The sequence below is a fragment of the Podarcis melisellensis genome (genome assembly GCF_964234715.1).
Source record: "Podarcis melisellensis genome assembly, chromosome: 1".
Taxonomy (NCBI): Eukaryota; Metazoa; Chordata; class Lepidosauria; order Squamata; family Lacertidae; genus Podarcis; species Podarcis melisellensis.
The window spans coordinates 69,058,922-69,075,239 of NC_138528.1; the positions used below are offsets into that span (position 1 = coordinate 69,058,922).

Genomic DNA, 16,318 nt, shown 5'->3' on the forward strand with positions numbered 1-16,318 from the left:
AGACCTGAAGCGAGGATAAGTTAAGAACAGTGGCGTCTACTTAAGCAGTAATTTTAGCTGTCAGACCCGGCTGGAGCACTTTTTTGAGTTAACCATCTGAGGCGGCCTTTGTCCCAGCTGCACTTTAAAAACAACAACACAATAAAGTCATGGAGCAAAGCTTGAGCTTTCGTTTCCCCCCTCTCCCGCCTGAATATATTGCTTTTTCTTTTTCTTTTTACAACAAAACTATTTGTCAGCACAAACCTAATAAAGCTTCTCTTGCTCGTTGCACAAGGATTACTGTTGGGTTTGGTTTGGTTTTTTTGGAAAAACCTACGTGCTTCGTGAGAGTGCATCCTTTTAAGTTTATGAGACAAATCTCTCTTCTGCTTTTGCAGCTGGGAAAAAAGATTGCTGGTACTGTATAGTTCTCAAAATGCAGCATTCTTGGATATCACTGTATCTCGACATGTGTTGGGTTGCTGTTTATTGTTTTTTTAGGTGTGCACCTAAGGTTTCAAGGTGTACACCTAAAACATGTACAAGTGTTACTGTAAACAAACAGGTGTCCAAAAACCCATGTACAGCACAGACACATGTGCCAGAGAACCAGACTGGATGTGGCTCCTGCCTGAGGGTGAAATTTGCTTGCAAACTCATGAGAACATTAAGAAGAGTGCTGAATCAGGCCATTGGCCCACTTGGTCCAGCATCCTGTTCTCACAGTGGCCAGGCAGGAGAGTCCTCTCCCCTCCCATGGTTTCGTAGCCTAATATGTGAAACTGTTCTTTTAGTAGGTGAGAGGGTCTGGCGCTGTACCATTTTTGCATGGCGCCTTCATGAGCAACCTTTTCCTCTTCTGAGTTTTCATTCGAAGCATCAGGGCATAAATATTCCCTCACAGAGCTTAGCTAGGGAGCACTGATGCTTTCCCTTTGCAGCACCGGTGTTTCAACACAGAGTTGCGCTCTCTCATAATTTCTCCTTAGTTACTCAGTTATAGGGCTGGAAAGGCTTTCTTCATTGGAGCTTACTTCCAAGTAAGAGGACATTACATTGCATCTTTAAGCATCAAAAGATGCTCAGGGCCATGAAAGAGAAATGCTGTCCTTAGATGTAAACTGATGTTTTGGTCTTGATAAAGTTATGGGAGGACATGAAGTTTGGGACATGAAGTTTGTCATCCCATCCCATTCCCCCCCCCCCATGAAAGTACTGTTAAAGTAGCATCCCTTTATGTGTTCTGCAAGAACATAATGGTAAGAGAAAAGTTTCATCCTCCTGCTTTGCATACACTTTCCATTTCCAAGGATGTATCTTCTGAGTAAAGCTTAATAAAATGGAAGCGCTGCCTTCTCTAACTGATGTACCCAGTTATGAAAGCTAAGAACCTATGATATAAACTGGAGCCGGGGGGGGGGGGAGCGGGAGCACAATCCTGTGCCTGTTTCATGACTCTGCCTTAATACCAGAGGGCAGAACTTTGTGCACTTACAGAGGTTAACCCATCTATGGCTGTGCACTAATCAGGAGAGGAATCTGGCTGTCATACATTGAAAAATGCATGATAGTTAAAATTTATATGCTATTTGTAAGGCCATAGAGCAAGGCTGAGGGGCAAAGTAAATCAATCAATCAAGCCCTAGCTCCTGGTTGCTAAAAGCTCTTAAAATTGTTATTACCAGGTAGGAATTAAATATCTTTTCATCTCTATGAGAGAAATGTGGCATATGTTTCTGTCCCCTGTACTGAGATCTCAAATCTTTTCAGGGTAGGTATGCCTAGTTGTCTATATGCCCAAACTGGAACTTTTGTTGCTATCATGTCCCCCACCTCCCCACCAGCAGATATCTGAAACTTAAACACTGTTGTCTCAATCTTGCTTTCTAGCAATTGAGGTTTTCCCTCCCAGTCATCCAAACTTAGGCCTCCGTCATAACAAATAATGGCTATATCTATGAACAAGTTCATTTAGGACTTGGGTCGAATCCCCATAGTAACTACATATGAATTTTAAAAAGCCTCCGCCTTGTCTATTCCCCTAAAGACAAAGATGTAAGAGGTTAACTAATGTCAGTATAATTAAGCAAGGTTAATTCATTGCTGTTTTGTTCCTGTGGGATTTTACTTGCATTTCCATCTGCTCTGGTTTTGATGGTGTGAACTGCACCAAATCATCCGAGTGATGTTGAAATGTTACAAATTTTGTTTTACGAGACAAAAAAAAAAAAGGGTCTTTTTTCCCCTTGATCCTTTTAAATAATAAGCTGGGTGACATTCTGTCCTCCCTTAACTGTGTTTTTTTTTTTTTGCCAAAGGGAGCCTTCCAGCCTATATCTGTTTAAATCTGATTGACGGGTCAAACAGCATGATGCTGCCTCCACAGAGGTAGTAAGGGAAGCAGGTGAGCTACCAGGAAAGACTGAGATCTAAGGAGAGTTTCCTAATGGGGGTATTTGGGTTCTTTCAAGTATTGCAGACATACTCATTAAACATAAGGAGCTCAGGGGCTGGAATGATGGTGGTGTAAGGAAGTGAAACTAGAAACATTGATTATCCAGACAGTTCTCAACAGCCCTCCTTCCAGGAGCTCTCACGAATGGCTGTATAAAAGGAAATAATGGGGATGGTAGTGAAGGTAAAGAGGAAATTAGAATGGGATGCACTTAAAAAGAAGAAATGTTAAGGAACAAACCCCTGATGAGAGGGATGTGGAGATCAGAGTAACAAACTGAAGCGGCGCCTGGGAAATTTTTCAGAATTGTTTGTAAGGAAGTTATTCCAGCAGAGAAATTTACGTCTGTTGAAATGTGTCTCAGAAATTAAGGGCAGAAGCTGGGAAAAGAAACTTGAAGGTTTGCCCCCCCCCCTCCATTGGGGGTTTGCGTGCTGTTCTACACTAATATTTCTCTCTCTTCTTGATTGGGCTCCAGTTGTTGCTAATCTGCAAACATTAAAGGGAATGTCCTATTGCTACATTGAAAGTGAGAGAAGTGGAAGTTTTTATTGGCCTTTGGTATTCCTCTGTAAACTAAGGTGGAGAGATTGTGTTAATGATACTTTCAGGAAGTCTTGTTTATGGGCAGAAGGTCAAATTGTCATTTTACCTCTAACAGTCTTATCATTTCATCTCATAAAGTATCAGCAATTAAAAAAACCTAATACAGTCAAATTCTGAAATAAGAGTTGTTCTCTTCAAAGTGGGTGTTGGAATGGCCATTAATATTATGGGCTGTCCTTTGACAAACTTTGGTTTTTGATATCTTCTAGGAAACTAGCAACACTAATGGTTTAAAAGCTGCTCTCTAGCTAGGAGAAGACTGCAGTGCACTGATTTTTTCTGTATTACCAAGATCTCTGCAGATCTAGTTCTGTAGCACGAGAGGAGAACTGGCTTCATATTTATTTTATTTTTAAATTTTCTGTCCCACCTTTGGAAGCATAGAGTTTGCACAGTTGCTGTTCTTTCAAATCTGATATTTTTTGTCGGTGTTTTTGGCAAATGCTAATTTTTTGTATAAGTAACTTGTTAATTAACATTCAGGCAAAAGTCTATTTCTGTGGGATAGGACTCAATAATATTCCAAATACGTGAAAGGACAAGAAGACAAAACTGTCATAGTCTTGATTTGATGTCTCCTGGCACCATGTCAAGTTGTGTCAGTGAGGTACCATCACGTCCTATAAGTCCAGAGTGATCTGATGTGATTAGATTGATGCAATAGAATGTGATATTGAGGTAGTGATGGGGAATCTTATTTTAGGACAGAAGCAAAGGTCAAAAATTAGGGCTGAAGGAGCAGATTCTATGACCTGGAATGTACAGAACTCAAGTTATACTCATGTGGACTAGGTTACAACTGAATTTCATTTTCTTCATCTTTATTCCTTCTTGGGTGACTTATGCCTGTTCAAACCAACTCAGTGCCCGGTGTAGAGCCAAAGTTGGATCAATATGGACAGACTGCTTTTGAATTGCAAAGGATTCAAGTCCTACTCACTCAGTCAATTCGGTGCAGAATACCGTAATATGACCCATTCTAACCTTGGTTTAACTGAAGGTGCTTCGGTTAATAATTTGAGGCTACAGTTTGGCCGAAGTTAAGCACTTTTCACTCACACTGATTTCAGGAGGAGAGATTTTAAAGCAGGCTCTTCACTCTTCCATTGAGATCAAAGGGATTTTAAAAATGCTTAACTTTGGCTGGATCCTTTCCTTAGTTTATTAGCATTTTAGAGAGCATGGGCGGTGGGGGTGAGGATGCCAAACAGTGGAGGAGGAGATGTTGAACTGGGTAAAATTAATAGATGGAATTGTGTTGGCGTACTGCTTCTCATTGTAGTTTCAATTGAGGTTTAAAATAATGGGATGGGCTTAGGGGACATTTAAGTCTCCTGTTCCCATGAAATGTAATAACTCTCTCTCTCTCTCTCTCTCTCTCTGTCTGTCTGGATATCTCTTAAATGATACTGCTGAAGGAAATCTGTGGTGGTATAAAGAGGGAAGCAGTGTTTCAAGAAACTTAAAATTTGATAGCTATTAAAGTTTAACAGTGTGTTAGAGAAGTATTATATTTGCTTTTATGATTCATTTAAAAGAACCTTGAACAGGATGAAACCTGACAAAATAGATGCTGTGTATACTTTATCAATTTGGCAAAAGTGATGCTTTCTGAGGGCATTCAAAGACCAGATCTAAAACTATGGATGCTTAGGATTGCTGGAAATGATAATGGCATGTGCCTTTGGGATTGTGGCATTAAAATCCCACTGACAGTTGTGGCATTCATGCTATAACATAAAAAAAATTCTCGTTTGCAGATGGGCAGTGGCCAAATGAGAAGGGAAGTTTTAAGTATTGAATGAAATGATTCTCTATGCAAAATGATCTATTTAACATCAAATACGTTCAAGGACTGTTAGGATTAAGCATTCAAAATGAAGGGGAAAGGCAAAGCCATTTGAGTTGAGGATAAGGAATCTAATTAAAATAGGTATTAAGGGTATCTGGCTTGAGCTTGCTATCGTGCTTTTAAAAGATGACTCTTGTATCTGTTGTAAAGTAGAGGGAGAAGTATAGCGGAAACTGGAATGAAATGTTTTCTGGGATTAAAAAGGCAGTCGGAAACTTGTTCTTTAGCACTGAGTACTTAAGAATCTCATCCTGTAAGTGTAACCCTTATTTCTTGTGATAGAAAAATCTGAACGCTTCTTCTGAGAGTACGTTTTATGTGTGCAACTAAGGAGCGTTTCGGTTCAGATTTTGGTTTCAGCACCAGCAGTGTGAACTATCATAGTGAGACAGTGCGGAAAGAATGAATTGCAGACGAGAACTAGCTAGTACTGTAAAGGATACCCCATCTTCATCATATCTAGGTGTTACTAGTGAAAAAATCATGGGTAGAAGGTCTCCCAGTTCACTACCTTCCCCTGTACCCAAGATTTCAAGTTTTAGATTAAAGCATATTGATGTGAATATTGTAATTTGTGTTCAGTGTTGTGTCAAAATGTCAAAGTGGGCTGTGTTTTAGAAATAAACAAAGTGATTTTACAGAGGAAGCTTCCAGAACGGCTTTCAAACATAGAAATATAACATGACTGTAGGATTAGGGTGGAAGAGTCACATATATATTATTCAGATGATAAAGTCTTTTGCATAATGACTTACCACCTAATTTTTTTGTGGGAACCCATGCATGTGAAATAGCACCCATGCACACCCACACATGTAAGACTACAAAAAGTTATTTCACACTGTATATTAAAACAACAGCCCAAGGGTGTTTTACCATCTCAATAAAGTGAGAGGCAGAAATTGGGGGGGGGGATCTGCCCTGAAACTCCTATCTACTACAGTGTACAGAACTGTGCTTCTGAATGATAGACTATGACCTGCTAGAAGCAACCAGTTATTTCAAAGTAAGCAGGAGAGAAAGAGAAGTGTGTTTGGGGAGGGGGATATGTGTGTCTAAGTACGATTAATAATGCAGATGGTAGTTTACTGTACAGATATTAAGGATATTTTTTTCTCTCCTACTGAGCATCATATCAAAGGTGCACTCAATCAAATAAATGAACCAATGTAATGAAAATGGAGAGCATCAAAACGACAAAGTTAATAGAAACGCAACGTAGTTGGTGCTCTCTGGTTATAGCGCACACGGTGCTGCAGGTGGTGCTGCTGAGCTGGAAAGCTTTAAATTCTCCATTAAAACCTGACAGAAGAATAAGCGGGTGTCCCTGGGAAATGAGTGCATTTATTCAGCAGCAAGGGTGCAAAGCTCACACAAATGGAGAAGCAGAGGCAGCAGTAGCTAGGCTCAGATATTTTTCTCCCCCTCCTCCCTCTCTTTGAGTGTAATTTTAGATTGAGATTCAGCTTAAATCCAAGGGGAAAACACTTTATAAGGCTGAAAGCTGTATAGTTGCAACAGCCAAGGTTATGGGCTATCAAATGCAATTACATTAAAACAGATTATACTGTGCAAATTGAGCCATTTAGAAGGTGAGAACCAAAGAAACAGCTCTGACCCCCCCTTTTTTTCTAAATTGCAGTTTTAGTTCCTTGCAATTCCAAGGTACGAAAGTAGGTGAGACTGCTTTTGTATCTGCAAAGTGCTTCATTTTTGAAGGTAATTCTAACTGAGTGCAATCTAGGTTAAAAGCTGGACAACTGGATAATTAGAGCTCTCTCACTGCTAGAGGACAATCAGCCGTACGTGGCAGCTCATCTTGGCTCCCACGTAGACTAGCTCTTTTCTGCCTTGAGTGGAGGCTATTGGAGACAGAGCATCTGCACCCCGACTTCCTCTGAACCCTGAGATGATGGTGCTGGACAAGGAGGACGGTAGGTGAGCTGAGATTTTGTGGGCATCACTCAGCATATTCACGTATGCTGCTTACATGCAGCGAATGAACCTTAATCGTGCTTTAGTCTCCTGTCTCCCGTTCATTTTATGACCCTGTCTGATATAACAGCTTGCTCCCTCCTCTGCTGTGGCTGATCGGCAAAGGGGGGAAGCAACTCACGCTGCTTTACTTTTGGTTCTGGTGAAGGCTAACAAGTTAAAAACTGTTTAATTTTAAAAGAATTGTGGGAGGGTCCCCCTCCTTACTTGCCACCCTGCTTGCTGAATTTATTTTTGTCATCTTAGTGTAGTTTCTCCCTCTCCCCCCCCCACTTGCTACTTGAGAGAGTATTCAGAACTCTGCATCTCTAAAACGCCTCTCTTTCTCTGTAGCTATAAGCTTAATAATTACAGTTGTGAATGCACCTACTAAATGGCTCTGGGAACAAACATTTTGGTAGGAAATAGTTGATTTCTTTAAACATAAATGTGTGTGTGTGTGTGTTTGGGAACTCCTCCTGCTTTAATTTCTGAGGCTAACTTATCCCTTGCAAAGAGTAAATGAATAGCATGCAAGTACAGCAAAGGGTTCAAAGGCAGATGTGGCATAGTTGTGTGTGACCTGCGAGACGTAACTTAACACTGGTGGTTTCTAGGAAAAGTACGGTAAGTGCGAAAGACATGCTGTTTACAAGCATTGTTTGTGTGTGTGTGTGATATATCTGCTTCAGCTAGGCTTGGTGTGCCTGTGATACAGATTATCGTTGGTCAAGTTTAAGGGTAGCGTATGAAATGTTGCGCTTGGAATGCGAAGGGGCAGCTAGTAAGTTAAAAGACGTGTGAGAGTTCAGAATCCTCCCTCCCCTCTACTGTCCGTTTCATTTTCTCAAAAATGACACAAAGTGAACTAGAACATACTTCCAGGGAGAAGTTGTGTGTTAAATATTAGTTCTTCATATGGTGGTTTCATTTAAGCACTGCATTTCTCCTGCATTTACAAAGTGACAGCAGACAATTTCTGCTATCTGTTTCTGCTATCTGTTGCAGAATAGCATTTATGTATGTGTTAGGGTATCAATGGGGAGAGTGAAAAAAAAAATCCCACACTGGATATGGCCAGGTTTTCAGTGGGGATATCAGCAGCAGCATTATTTTTCTTCTCCAGCCCACTTAGGATGATAAATAATGTTGCTGTTGAAGAAAGTACTCAACATAACTTTTCATGCAGTTGGTGTATTATTTAAGGCAGCTCTGAATATTAAAATAAAGCAGTGTTGATTGCATAAGGTTGCTATTTACAACATTGGCTAGCTCAGTTTTTTTTTAAGGCAGCAGTCTTACACAAGCATCTGGGAATACGTCCCGTTGAACTTGCTGGAGCTTCTTTCTGACATGCACAGGATTGCACCATTCATGTCTCTTTTATCAAAGGTAAGTTAACACGAGAGTGGGGTGGGACAGAGAAAAAGCAACACGCTTGCATTTAAGAAAATTGTTAATGCGCTGGTGTGTTTCAGGATGACAGAAGTTCTTTGAAATTTTGTGTCTGCCCAGAGATCTTTTAGGTCTTTCTCCTTGGCATGTAGGGGGTGTACCTAATTTGGATGCTGGGAGCCCCCCTGAAAAGTATTGCAGTATTTAATGCATACACTGTTTTGATCTGCTTTACATAAGTTTAACAGTGCAATGCTTTACATTGGTGCAGTCCTATGCCTATCTATTCAGAAGAGAGTTCCACAGAGTTCAGTGAGACGTACTCTCAGGAAAGTATGCAACCTTACTGTATTTTTAAAACTCCTTTGATGTTTATTTAAGTGTATTACAGTGTCACTAAAATTCTTAGTTTGAGCTGTCAGTCATATGCACGAGTAAAAGCTGCCATCTAGAATTTTGTATTAACTGGACATGTGTGATGACAGAAGTTTTTCTACCAGTTCTGTTTGACTTTATGAAAATGCCCTGCTGCTTAAAAAGTAAGTCATCCAACAACATTTGTTCTAGCCTCTCTTCAATAATCAATAGATATGGCTTCAAATAACAAAGTGGTTTAAAAATATGAACAAAATAGTTATTTAGAATAGATTAGTATAGGTTAGAGATAGCAGTTTTGCAAAGAGAGTTGAAAGTGGTATCACTCATTTTTGTTAAGCACCCCAGAAACTCCACTTACGTCTTTTGTCACAGTGTTGTCTTTGGTCAAAGAGGTGTTTCAGGTATTTGAAGCACTGCAAAACCTGCAAATCCTGTTTCCTGGAGCCAGTGAGGGATGAGTGCACACACCACAGGCAACAGCATCTCTATCAGACCACTCTCCCCCCCCCCTTGAAAAAACTGGCAGAATTAGCAAAGGTATTTCAAAGTGCTTGCTGATGTTAGACACTTGCTGAATGAACATTGTTGTCGTTGTTCTGTCCCAGCTTCTACCAACCTAGCAGTTCGAAAGCATACCAGTGCAAGTAGATAAATAGGTACTGTTGCAGTGGGAAGGTAAATGGTGCTTCCGTTGCATCAGAAGCGGTTTAGTCAGGCTGGCCATATGACCCGGAAAGCTGTCTGTGGACAAATGCCAGCTCCCTCGGCCTGAAGCAAGATAAGCGCCGCATCCCATAGCCGCCTTTGACTGGACTTAACAGTCCAGGGGTCCTTTACCTTTTTACCTATTGTTGTTCACGGAACAGATGGCATATATATATATATAACGTAACAAATTTAGTTACATGAGAGCAAGCTCTGCGTACATAAGGAAGAACATCATAAGAGTACTGAGGTTGCAATGCTATGCATACTTATTGAAGAGTAAGCTCATTGGAAGCAGTGCATAAATTATGCCGTTGGCTTATAATTCTAAACGTTATTATCAGAAAGGAAGGTTCATTGTAGCCTATGTGTCTTACTTCCAAGTACACATGATTAGGATCAGGCCCAAACCTCCATGTGAATAGGAAATATTTGGCAGGCTGACCTTATTTTTTTACTCGTCCACAATAACTGTACTGATTTCTTTGTTTCCCTTCAGAGTTTCAAGTGTTCAGAGGAAAGCAACATCTTCTAGGGTTGAAGTTTCTTGTTGTTTCTTTTAGTTCACACTTAGTTGAAGGTGTTGCACTGTTGAGACGGAGTTTGGTATCAAAGCCAAAAAAAAATATTTCATGACATGATGGCCTTTCTGAAATCAATAGGACTTGCATAACAGTGCCTGAGATCTCTGCTAGATTTTTTGGGTGGTGGTGTAATCTAACTAAAACATGAAGGAAAACAAAATGAAGTTGTGTGCAGGAATTTAGAAACGTTGTTTCATATGTAAAAGGGGTAAGTGAGGAGTGCAGTTCAGAAATAATAGAACTCCCACCCCACTCCAGCCGCCAAATTAAATATCCACATATCAAGTTAAACTCAAGTGCTTTGATAAATCTGTTTTAAAACCATTCCTTAATAAAGGAACTTTGACAGTTACTCTGCCTCTACTACCTAGTTTGATTTGCTTGATAGCCTTGGACCACATTGTTTACATTAAAAAAAATAATAATTATTTTTTTGAAGAGGGGGGAGTTTGCCGGAAGCTGGATGCTTGGAGTAATGAATATCAAATAATTTTTAGAGGAATGGGTAGGTAAACTGCTTTTGCAATCCTTTACAAAATACTTATTATACAAAATGGTGCAAACCTCTACACCCATTAATACCAAGAAGAGACTGAAACAGCAGAAACCTGAACTGCAAAGATCAAACCCTGAATCTTCCTAGTCCCTCTTTGTATATAAGGTCTGATGGGCAAGGGAAGTCAAATGAGTTGGTCATTCAAAAAGGTGGTCAACAGCTTAGATCAAATGATCAGTGAATATTAGATTAGATCAAATGATCAGTGAATATTAGATTAGATCAAATGACAGTGAATATATTTGGAATTCATATAAATTTGGTATTTATATTTGAATTTTGCTCCTAAATGGAGTCTCCAGAACTTTAAATAAAATTCCAAATTTACCGTATTGGCCTGAATATAAGTCTCACTCCCCCCCCCCCGCCAAATTCTGACCATCGAAAAGTTAAAGTACGGCTTAAATTTGCGACCTTACAAAAATTGGCTTTTACAATTTTGCTGCTGAAACAAACATACAGTAAAATGGAATGGGTGTGAGTGCCTGTGGAATTTTAAGGCAGCGGCTTATATTCGGGTATTGTCTCCCCCCCCCCCTTGAATTTTAAAGGGGTGGCTTATATTCGGGCCAATATGGTACATGAATTCCAAATACACCAGTCATGAGACGTGAGCATATCCTCCAAAATCACTCCATCAACAGCATAAACTTCTGCAAAAGATAGCTCAGTTGGTAGAGCATGAAACCTTTAATTTCAGGATCATAGGTTAGAGCCCCACGTTGGGCAAATGATTCCTGCATTGCAGGGGCTAGACTAGAAGGCCCTAGTGGTCCCTTCCAACTCTACAATTCTATGATTCTGTGAAAAGCACTATTTATACCTAATCTCCAAATCCTGTATTTGAGTTTAAGATCCTAGTGTTGGAATCTTCAGTTTGAAAATTCCGCCTTTGCGTGTAGATTTCAGTTTGATGCTTCTAATTCATTTCATTTTGGAATTGCAGAAGGCATAAATTGCTGGTGTTACTTAGGCTTACTGTTTGGTTAGCAATGTGTTTTTCTTGAATGATTTTTTTTAAAAGTAAAAGTAACAATATGTAAAGGAGAGTAGATACGGATGAAGGTTGTTAGCAGTTGGAAACATCGGCCAGTTATAGAGCAAGACATTGATCAGCATATTGTAGCATCCATAGCTCTTGAACAGAACAAAGGTCACAGTAGCAGGAAGCACCAAGATTAGTTAGAGAACTCCAGGCACTTGACGTTGGGGTAGATTTCTCTAATAATAGTGAAAGTCAAAGCTTGCAGATAAATTGATCAAGAAGGGACAATCCACTTGATGTAAGATACCATTAGCAGCACACTTACGGGCATTTAAGAAGGCACTTACAGAGTTAAAACAAACCTGAAGTGGGGTGTTGACGGTATTGAAATGTGGGAATGGGAGATATCTGGTGTATTGATAGTGAAGAAATGGATGAGGGGGGGAAGCAAGTGTCTCACTCTAAAATGTCACCTTAAGCACCACTCTGACTGCTTTCTACTTTGAGAAAACGATATGCATGTGCAACATTATGGAGCCATTGAACAGGCACTTCTGTATATTGTGCATCCCACCAGTCCTCCTATAATGATAAATCTCTTTGCTTTGGAATAGATGCATTTCCAGGAGATATCCTGGTAAAAGTTATCTGTAATTACCTGCGGCAAATTGCAAAAAGAATTAGAAATACATTGCTGCTGAGGGACTCTGTAATGTACCTAGTTCAGAAAATTATGCAGTCTACTAGGAAGAATGGAGATACTTTGTTCAAAATGAGTGTTAAGAGTATCAGTTTATTAATTGTATTTATCATTGGCAATGCCAGAAAAGAAAAGAGAAAAGAAAAGGTAGTTTTAGCAGCGGTAAAAGCAGAAATAGATGAGTTTGTCGTTCTAGTATAGCATAAAGGAACGCCACCAAAACATCTCGCTTATGTAGTGGTAGTAACATCACAACATCTTAGAAGAACACACAATTCAGTTTCATCACTAAATATTGGGGATTATCACATGTCAAACTGGTAGAACTGGTTTAAAAATAATTCTTGGTTTAAAAGTAAAAGTCAACCAAACCTGAGTGAACAAGGCTGGTGGCACATGTCTGAATGTAATAAAGTATGTGATTAAAAATATAGCTATTTTGGGGTCCCACCCTAAGTACAGCACTGTCTGTTTAAAACAACAGGCAGTTCAAATGTATGAAGCATACAGTATGTCTGGACAGAAATTTATTCCTCAGGGTCTTGAGTCAGTGGTACTTTAACCAATCTATTTTCTCCACCTAAAAGGAAAATGAGGTGTTCTAAGAGCCATAACAATGAATACATGTGACAGCAGAGAGCCTGGATCATCCACTGGACAGAGAATTTGCTTTGTAAGACCTGGGTTCAAAGCACAACTTTGCCACAGGTTTCCTAGGTTACAGTGAGCAAGTAAATATTTTCTGTCTCGTACTCTAAAACATTGGAATATTCAGAGGGTGGTTGTGAGGAAGAGTGAGCTGAAATTTGTCAAGTGCTTGGCATGCCATTGAAAAGATTGATTGGAATACTTTCCTTTATTTTAAGGTAACATCAAGGCTGTAATCCTGTGATTATGGGCTATGCTTAAGGTTCATTTGAATCAACGGCAATTGCATGCATGTTGCTGTTGTAGGATGTCAGCAATCATTTGAATGGCTATGCTTGCAAACCCAGTTCCTAGAACTTTTCTAGGGAACAAACACATAATAAATAAAACCTGAGGCTGGATCCCTCCTTCAAGTTGTGCTCTTAATTCCCAGATGTTGCTGTTGGGATCAGTTTGGATACTCTGTTTTAGCATTAATCACTGGAGAAGGGGGATGAATGTGTATGAAAAGTATGCACTTAAAGGTTTACTTTTAACTGTAGTATGGAAGAATCTTTGAAACGCAGGGATACAGACACTATCTTTCTATGGACTTGCATTCAGTGTTCATGTTGCACTCACAAGAGATGATAAAATATCAATCTCTTTGCTGTAGCAGCTCTTATGAAACACTGGAACTACAGAATCTTCAAAAAATGTTCCTTTTAAGAGCAGTACATTATTAATAAAGTAGTCCATTAGGTCTGGTGATAAAGGGTCAGAGAGTCTGAAATATCTGTCTCTCAAATGGTTAAGGAATTTATCACGGTTGGAGGATTAATTGATTTCATTTGGGAAGCATTTTAGGTCTTCACATTTCAAGTTCAGAGGTAGCTGTGCTCTGTAAATGTGACTTTCCTACTGGAAGTTCTTGTTTAATCCACATCAGATCATAAATTTGATTCACCCCCACCTCCCAGTGCAAGCGCGCCTCTGACTTGGACTGAACATTTGTATATTCATTAATCTGTATCCTTCCAGCTATCTTCCAAGGAGATCAGCATGGTGTTTTAGTCCTGCAACCACCCTGTGGGGCAACTGAGGCTACGCGAATCCACCCAGAAAGTGCCGGGATCTTGAGGTTCCCACATTCAAGAGTACTGTTTAATCTACTTGCACCAAACACTTGCGCAACACTTTAAAATAGTTAGATGATGGAAAGAGCATCATTATAACCTACAGGTGAGATTTCAGTATGGAATTTGGAGTTAACAAGACCTATTTATACTGATGTTAGTAAAGTTGCCAGTGTGTACGTAAATTAATTTCAGCCGCTTTGGGGCTTGCAAACAGCAACAAGAAACAGTTAGTGGCTGTGTTTGTACATAATGATAAGCATTCATTTATTGTGTTTGGAAAAAGTCACAATACCCCTGCGAGTCCCACCCTCTCCCTTTTCAGATGTAGCTACAAAGAGGAATTCTGAAGCTGTTGCGCTTAAAACAGTTTGTTGCACCTGAACCCAATCACCGTAGGTAGCATTAACTATGGCTTGCTGAAATAAGTCAGCTTCAACCATGGTTATGAAGCCAGTTTCTTGAAACCCACAGTTGAAGTTGACTTGTTTCAACAAAAGATATGTAAGATCAACCCCAGATGGGACATTGTAAACAGTAGTTAAATGAAATCAGGAATGAGAACTTCCGACTGAAAGCTGCATTGGAGGAGGAGATGGGAGAAGTGCATGGACTGAGGATCACCTAGGCTCAGTCCTCTCACAATAATCCATAGTCGACCATAATGTCCAGACACAGCCAGTGTGTGTTGTGGGTGCAAGTGCTGTTATTCATTTCAGGTCTGCAAGTACCTGTCAGCATTGTTATTTCCCATATCCATTAGGTTAATATTATTGTCCTCCTTTCTTCTTCTTCCAAGACACATCCTGAGATTATTTTTTATCCGCTTGGCTCAAGAAATTCTATCAAGAATAGCACTCGGCAGTACTGACGCATAATTGAATAGGTTTTAAAAAACAAAAACACTTGATTTATTCCTGGACAGTGTTGAAAGGTATGGCTCAAAGTCACTGAAAAGAAGGGGTTTGGTAGAGCAATTCTTTGTTCTGTACTTCCTTGAGCTGGATTTTCTCCTCTTAAAAAGATTGATACTTATATGCTTAAAGTGAAAGAGATTGGATGTGAAGTATGTGAGCGGCTACCTTCGTGTCTTCCGTGGAATGATCAAGAGCTGCGATCTCCCGAGCTGTGTTCAGTTTGGACGGAAGAAACAGAAACATATTGCAGTGGACTTGATTTCTAATAAATAAAAGCAAGTATAATGAGTGTGTAACTGGGAAGGAAGATAAAGGCAGCCATGCTTTAAATTGTTAATGACGGTGCCAATGGCTGCAGCTTTACCACAGCTGTTTAAATTGATCAATTTTGTTTAGGCAGTAGCCTGGCGTGCAGTCCTTTCAAGGGAGCTCCAAGATATTTTTAAAGACAAATCTGGATCTTATTAAATGGGCTTTTTAAAGGTCTGGAGTGCCAATATTGCGGATTATTTTTAAGGGTGGATTTGCTTTCTATTGTCACAATTCCGACAGGAGCGCATTCTCTGTGTAACACCTCTAAGCCTCGGGCTCCTAATAAAACCACAGTTTTGAAACCACTTAACAATTAAAGTACCAGGATTGTTTGTGAGTGGATTCCGGACTGCAGCCTAAAGAGTTCCACTTGTTAATTTTTAACTAATGACACGTAATCAAAATGGTGGAATGGAACACCAGCACGAAATACGCCACTGCTTTGCCATGAGTTCTTGGCAGGCTTTTAGTGACAGACTGTCATCTTGCTGGGCGGGGAGGGGGAAAAGTGTATATATTCCAAGATTGTGGATGGCCCTTTAATAATACTTAGCATTTATATAGCAGTTAAGAGTATTCAAATCACTTTTCCTATATTGTAATATTTGCAGCAACCGTGTAAATCCACAAGGACCCATATATGCCACCTCTAGGTGTGAGGACTCCCTAGCAAAATGCTACTGGATTGGCCTCCCCAGGATCCTTTCTCCCCCATCACAGCAGGCTTACCCACAGTGAAAGGCAGAAGCGCCACAGTTTGTGCCAAATGACTGTGAGCTGCCTGCTGTTCTAAATTTCATGCAGTTCCCTAGTGTCGCTGCAGGGCACTGTGGGGCATTTAAAATGGCAGGCAGCTTCCCAGATCCAGCTGCTGGCACAAGGTTAGCCCACCACTGGGAGAACAGGCATGTAGGAAGGCTCAACCTCAGTGACAGTGCCCCAACCCACCTCTGGTCTGTGGGCCTCAGCACCTGCCTGAGGGTTCCAGATGCTGCACCCGGCCCTGAAGGTAGAGGTTAGAGATGGAAAATGTGACGGAGTGATTTGCTGAAGAACATCAAGTGAATTAATGGCAGAGATGACTTTGAGGTTCTGCCGCTTAGCCACTGTTCTATACTAGAGGTATTCTGGTAGGTGTTTACTAGCATTTGTTC

At 40.2% G+C, this 16,318-nt stretch overlaps 1 protein-coding gene and 1 long non-coding RNA gene across 7 annotated transcripts in view; both read left to right on the forward strand.

Moving 5' to 3' along the window:
* The window catches only part of LMO1 (LIM domain only 1), a 98,312-nt gene that overhangs the window by 793 nt on the left and 81,201 nt on the right, over positions 1-16,318 (forward strand). Inside the window, exon 1 of one of the 6 annotated variants that reach the window (XM_081903252.1) lies at positions 6,239-6,833. The exons of 1 other annotated variant lie outside the window; for it this stretch is intronic. Coding sequence is in view for 2 of the 5 variants with exons in the window: in XM_081903248.1 (XP_081759374.1) it covers positions 7,251-7,287 (37 nt within the window). In the remaining 3 variants the exon portion in view is untranslated. Of the gene's footprint in view, positions 1-6,238; positions 6,834-7,235; positions 7,288-7,369; positions 7,497-8,142; positions 8,262-16,318 lie in introns of those variants that run through there. 4 more of the 6 variants (XM_081903249.1, XM_081903248.1, XM_081903251.1 and 1 more) reach the window with 4 other exon arrangements.
* LOC309365129 lies at positions 12,658-15,902 on the forward strand. The gene is made up of 3 exons (XR_014165924.1): positions 12,658-12,903; positions 13,841-14,041; positions 14,960-15,902. It is a non-coding gene; the product is annotated as an uncharacterized lncRNA (long non-coding RNA).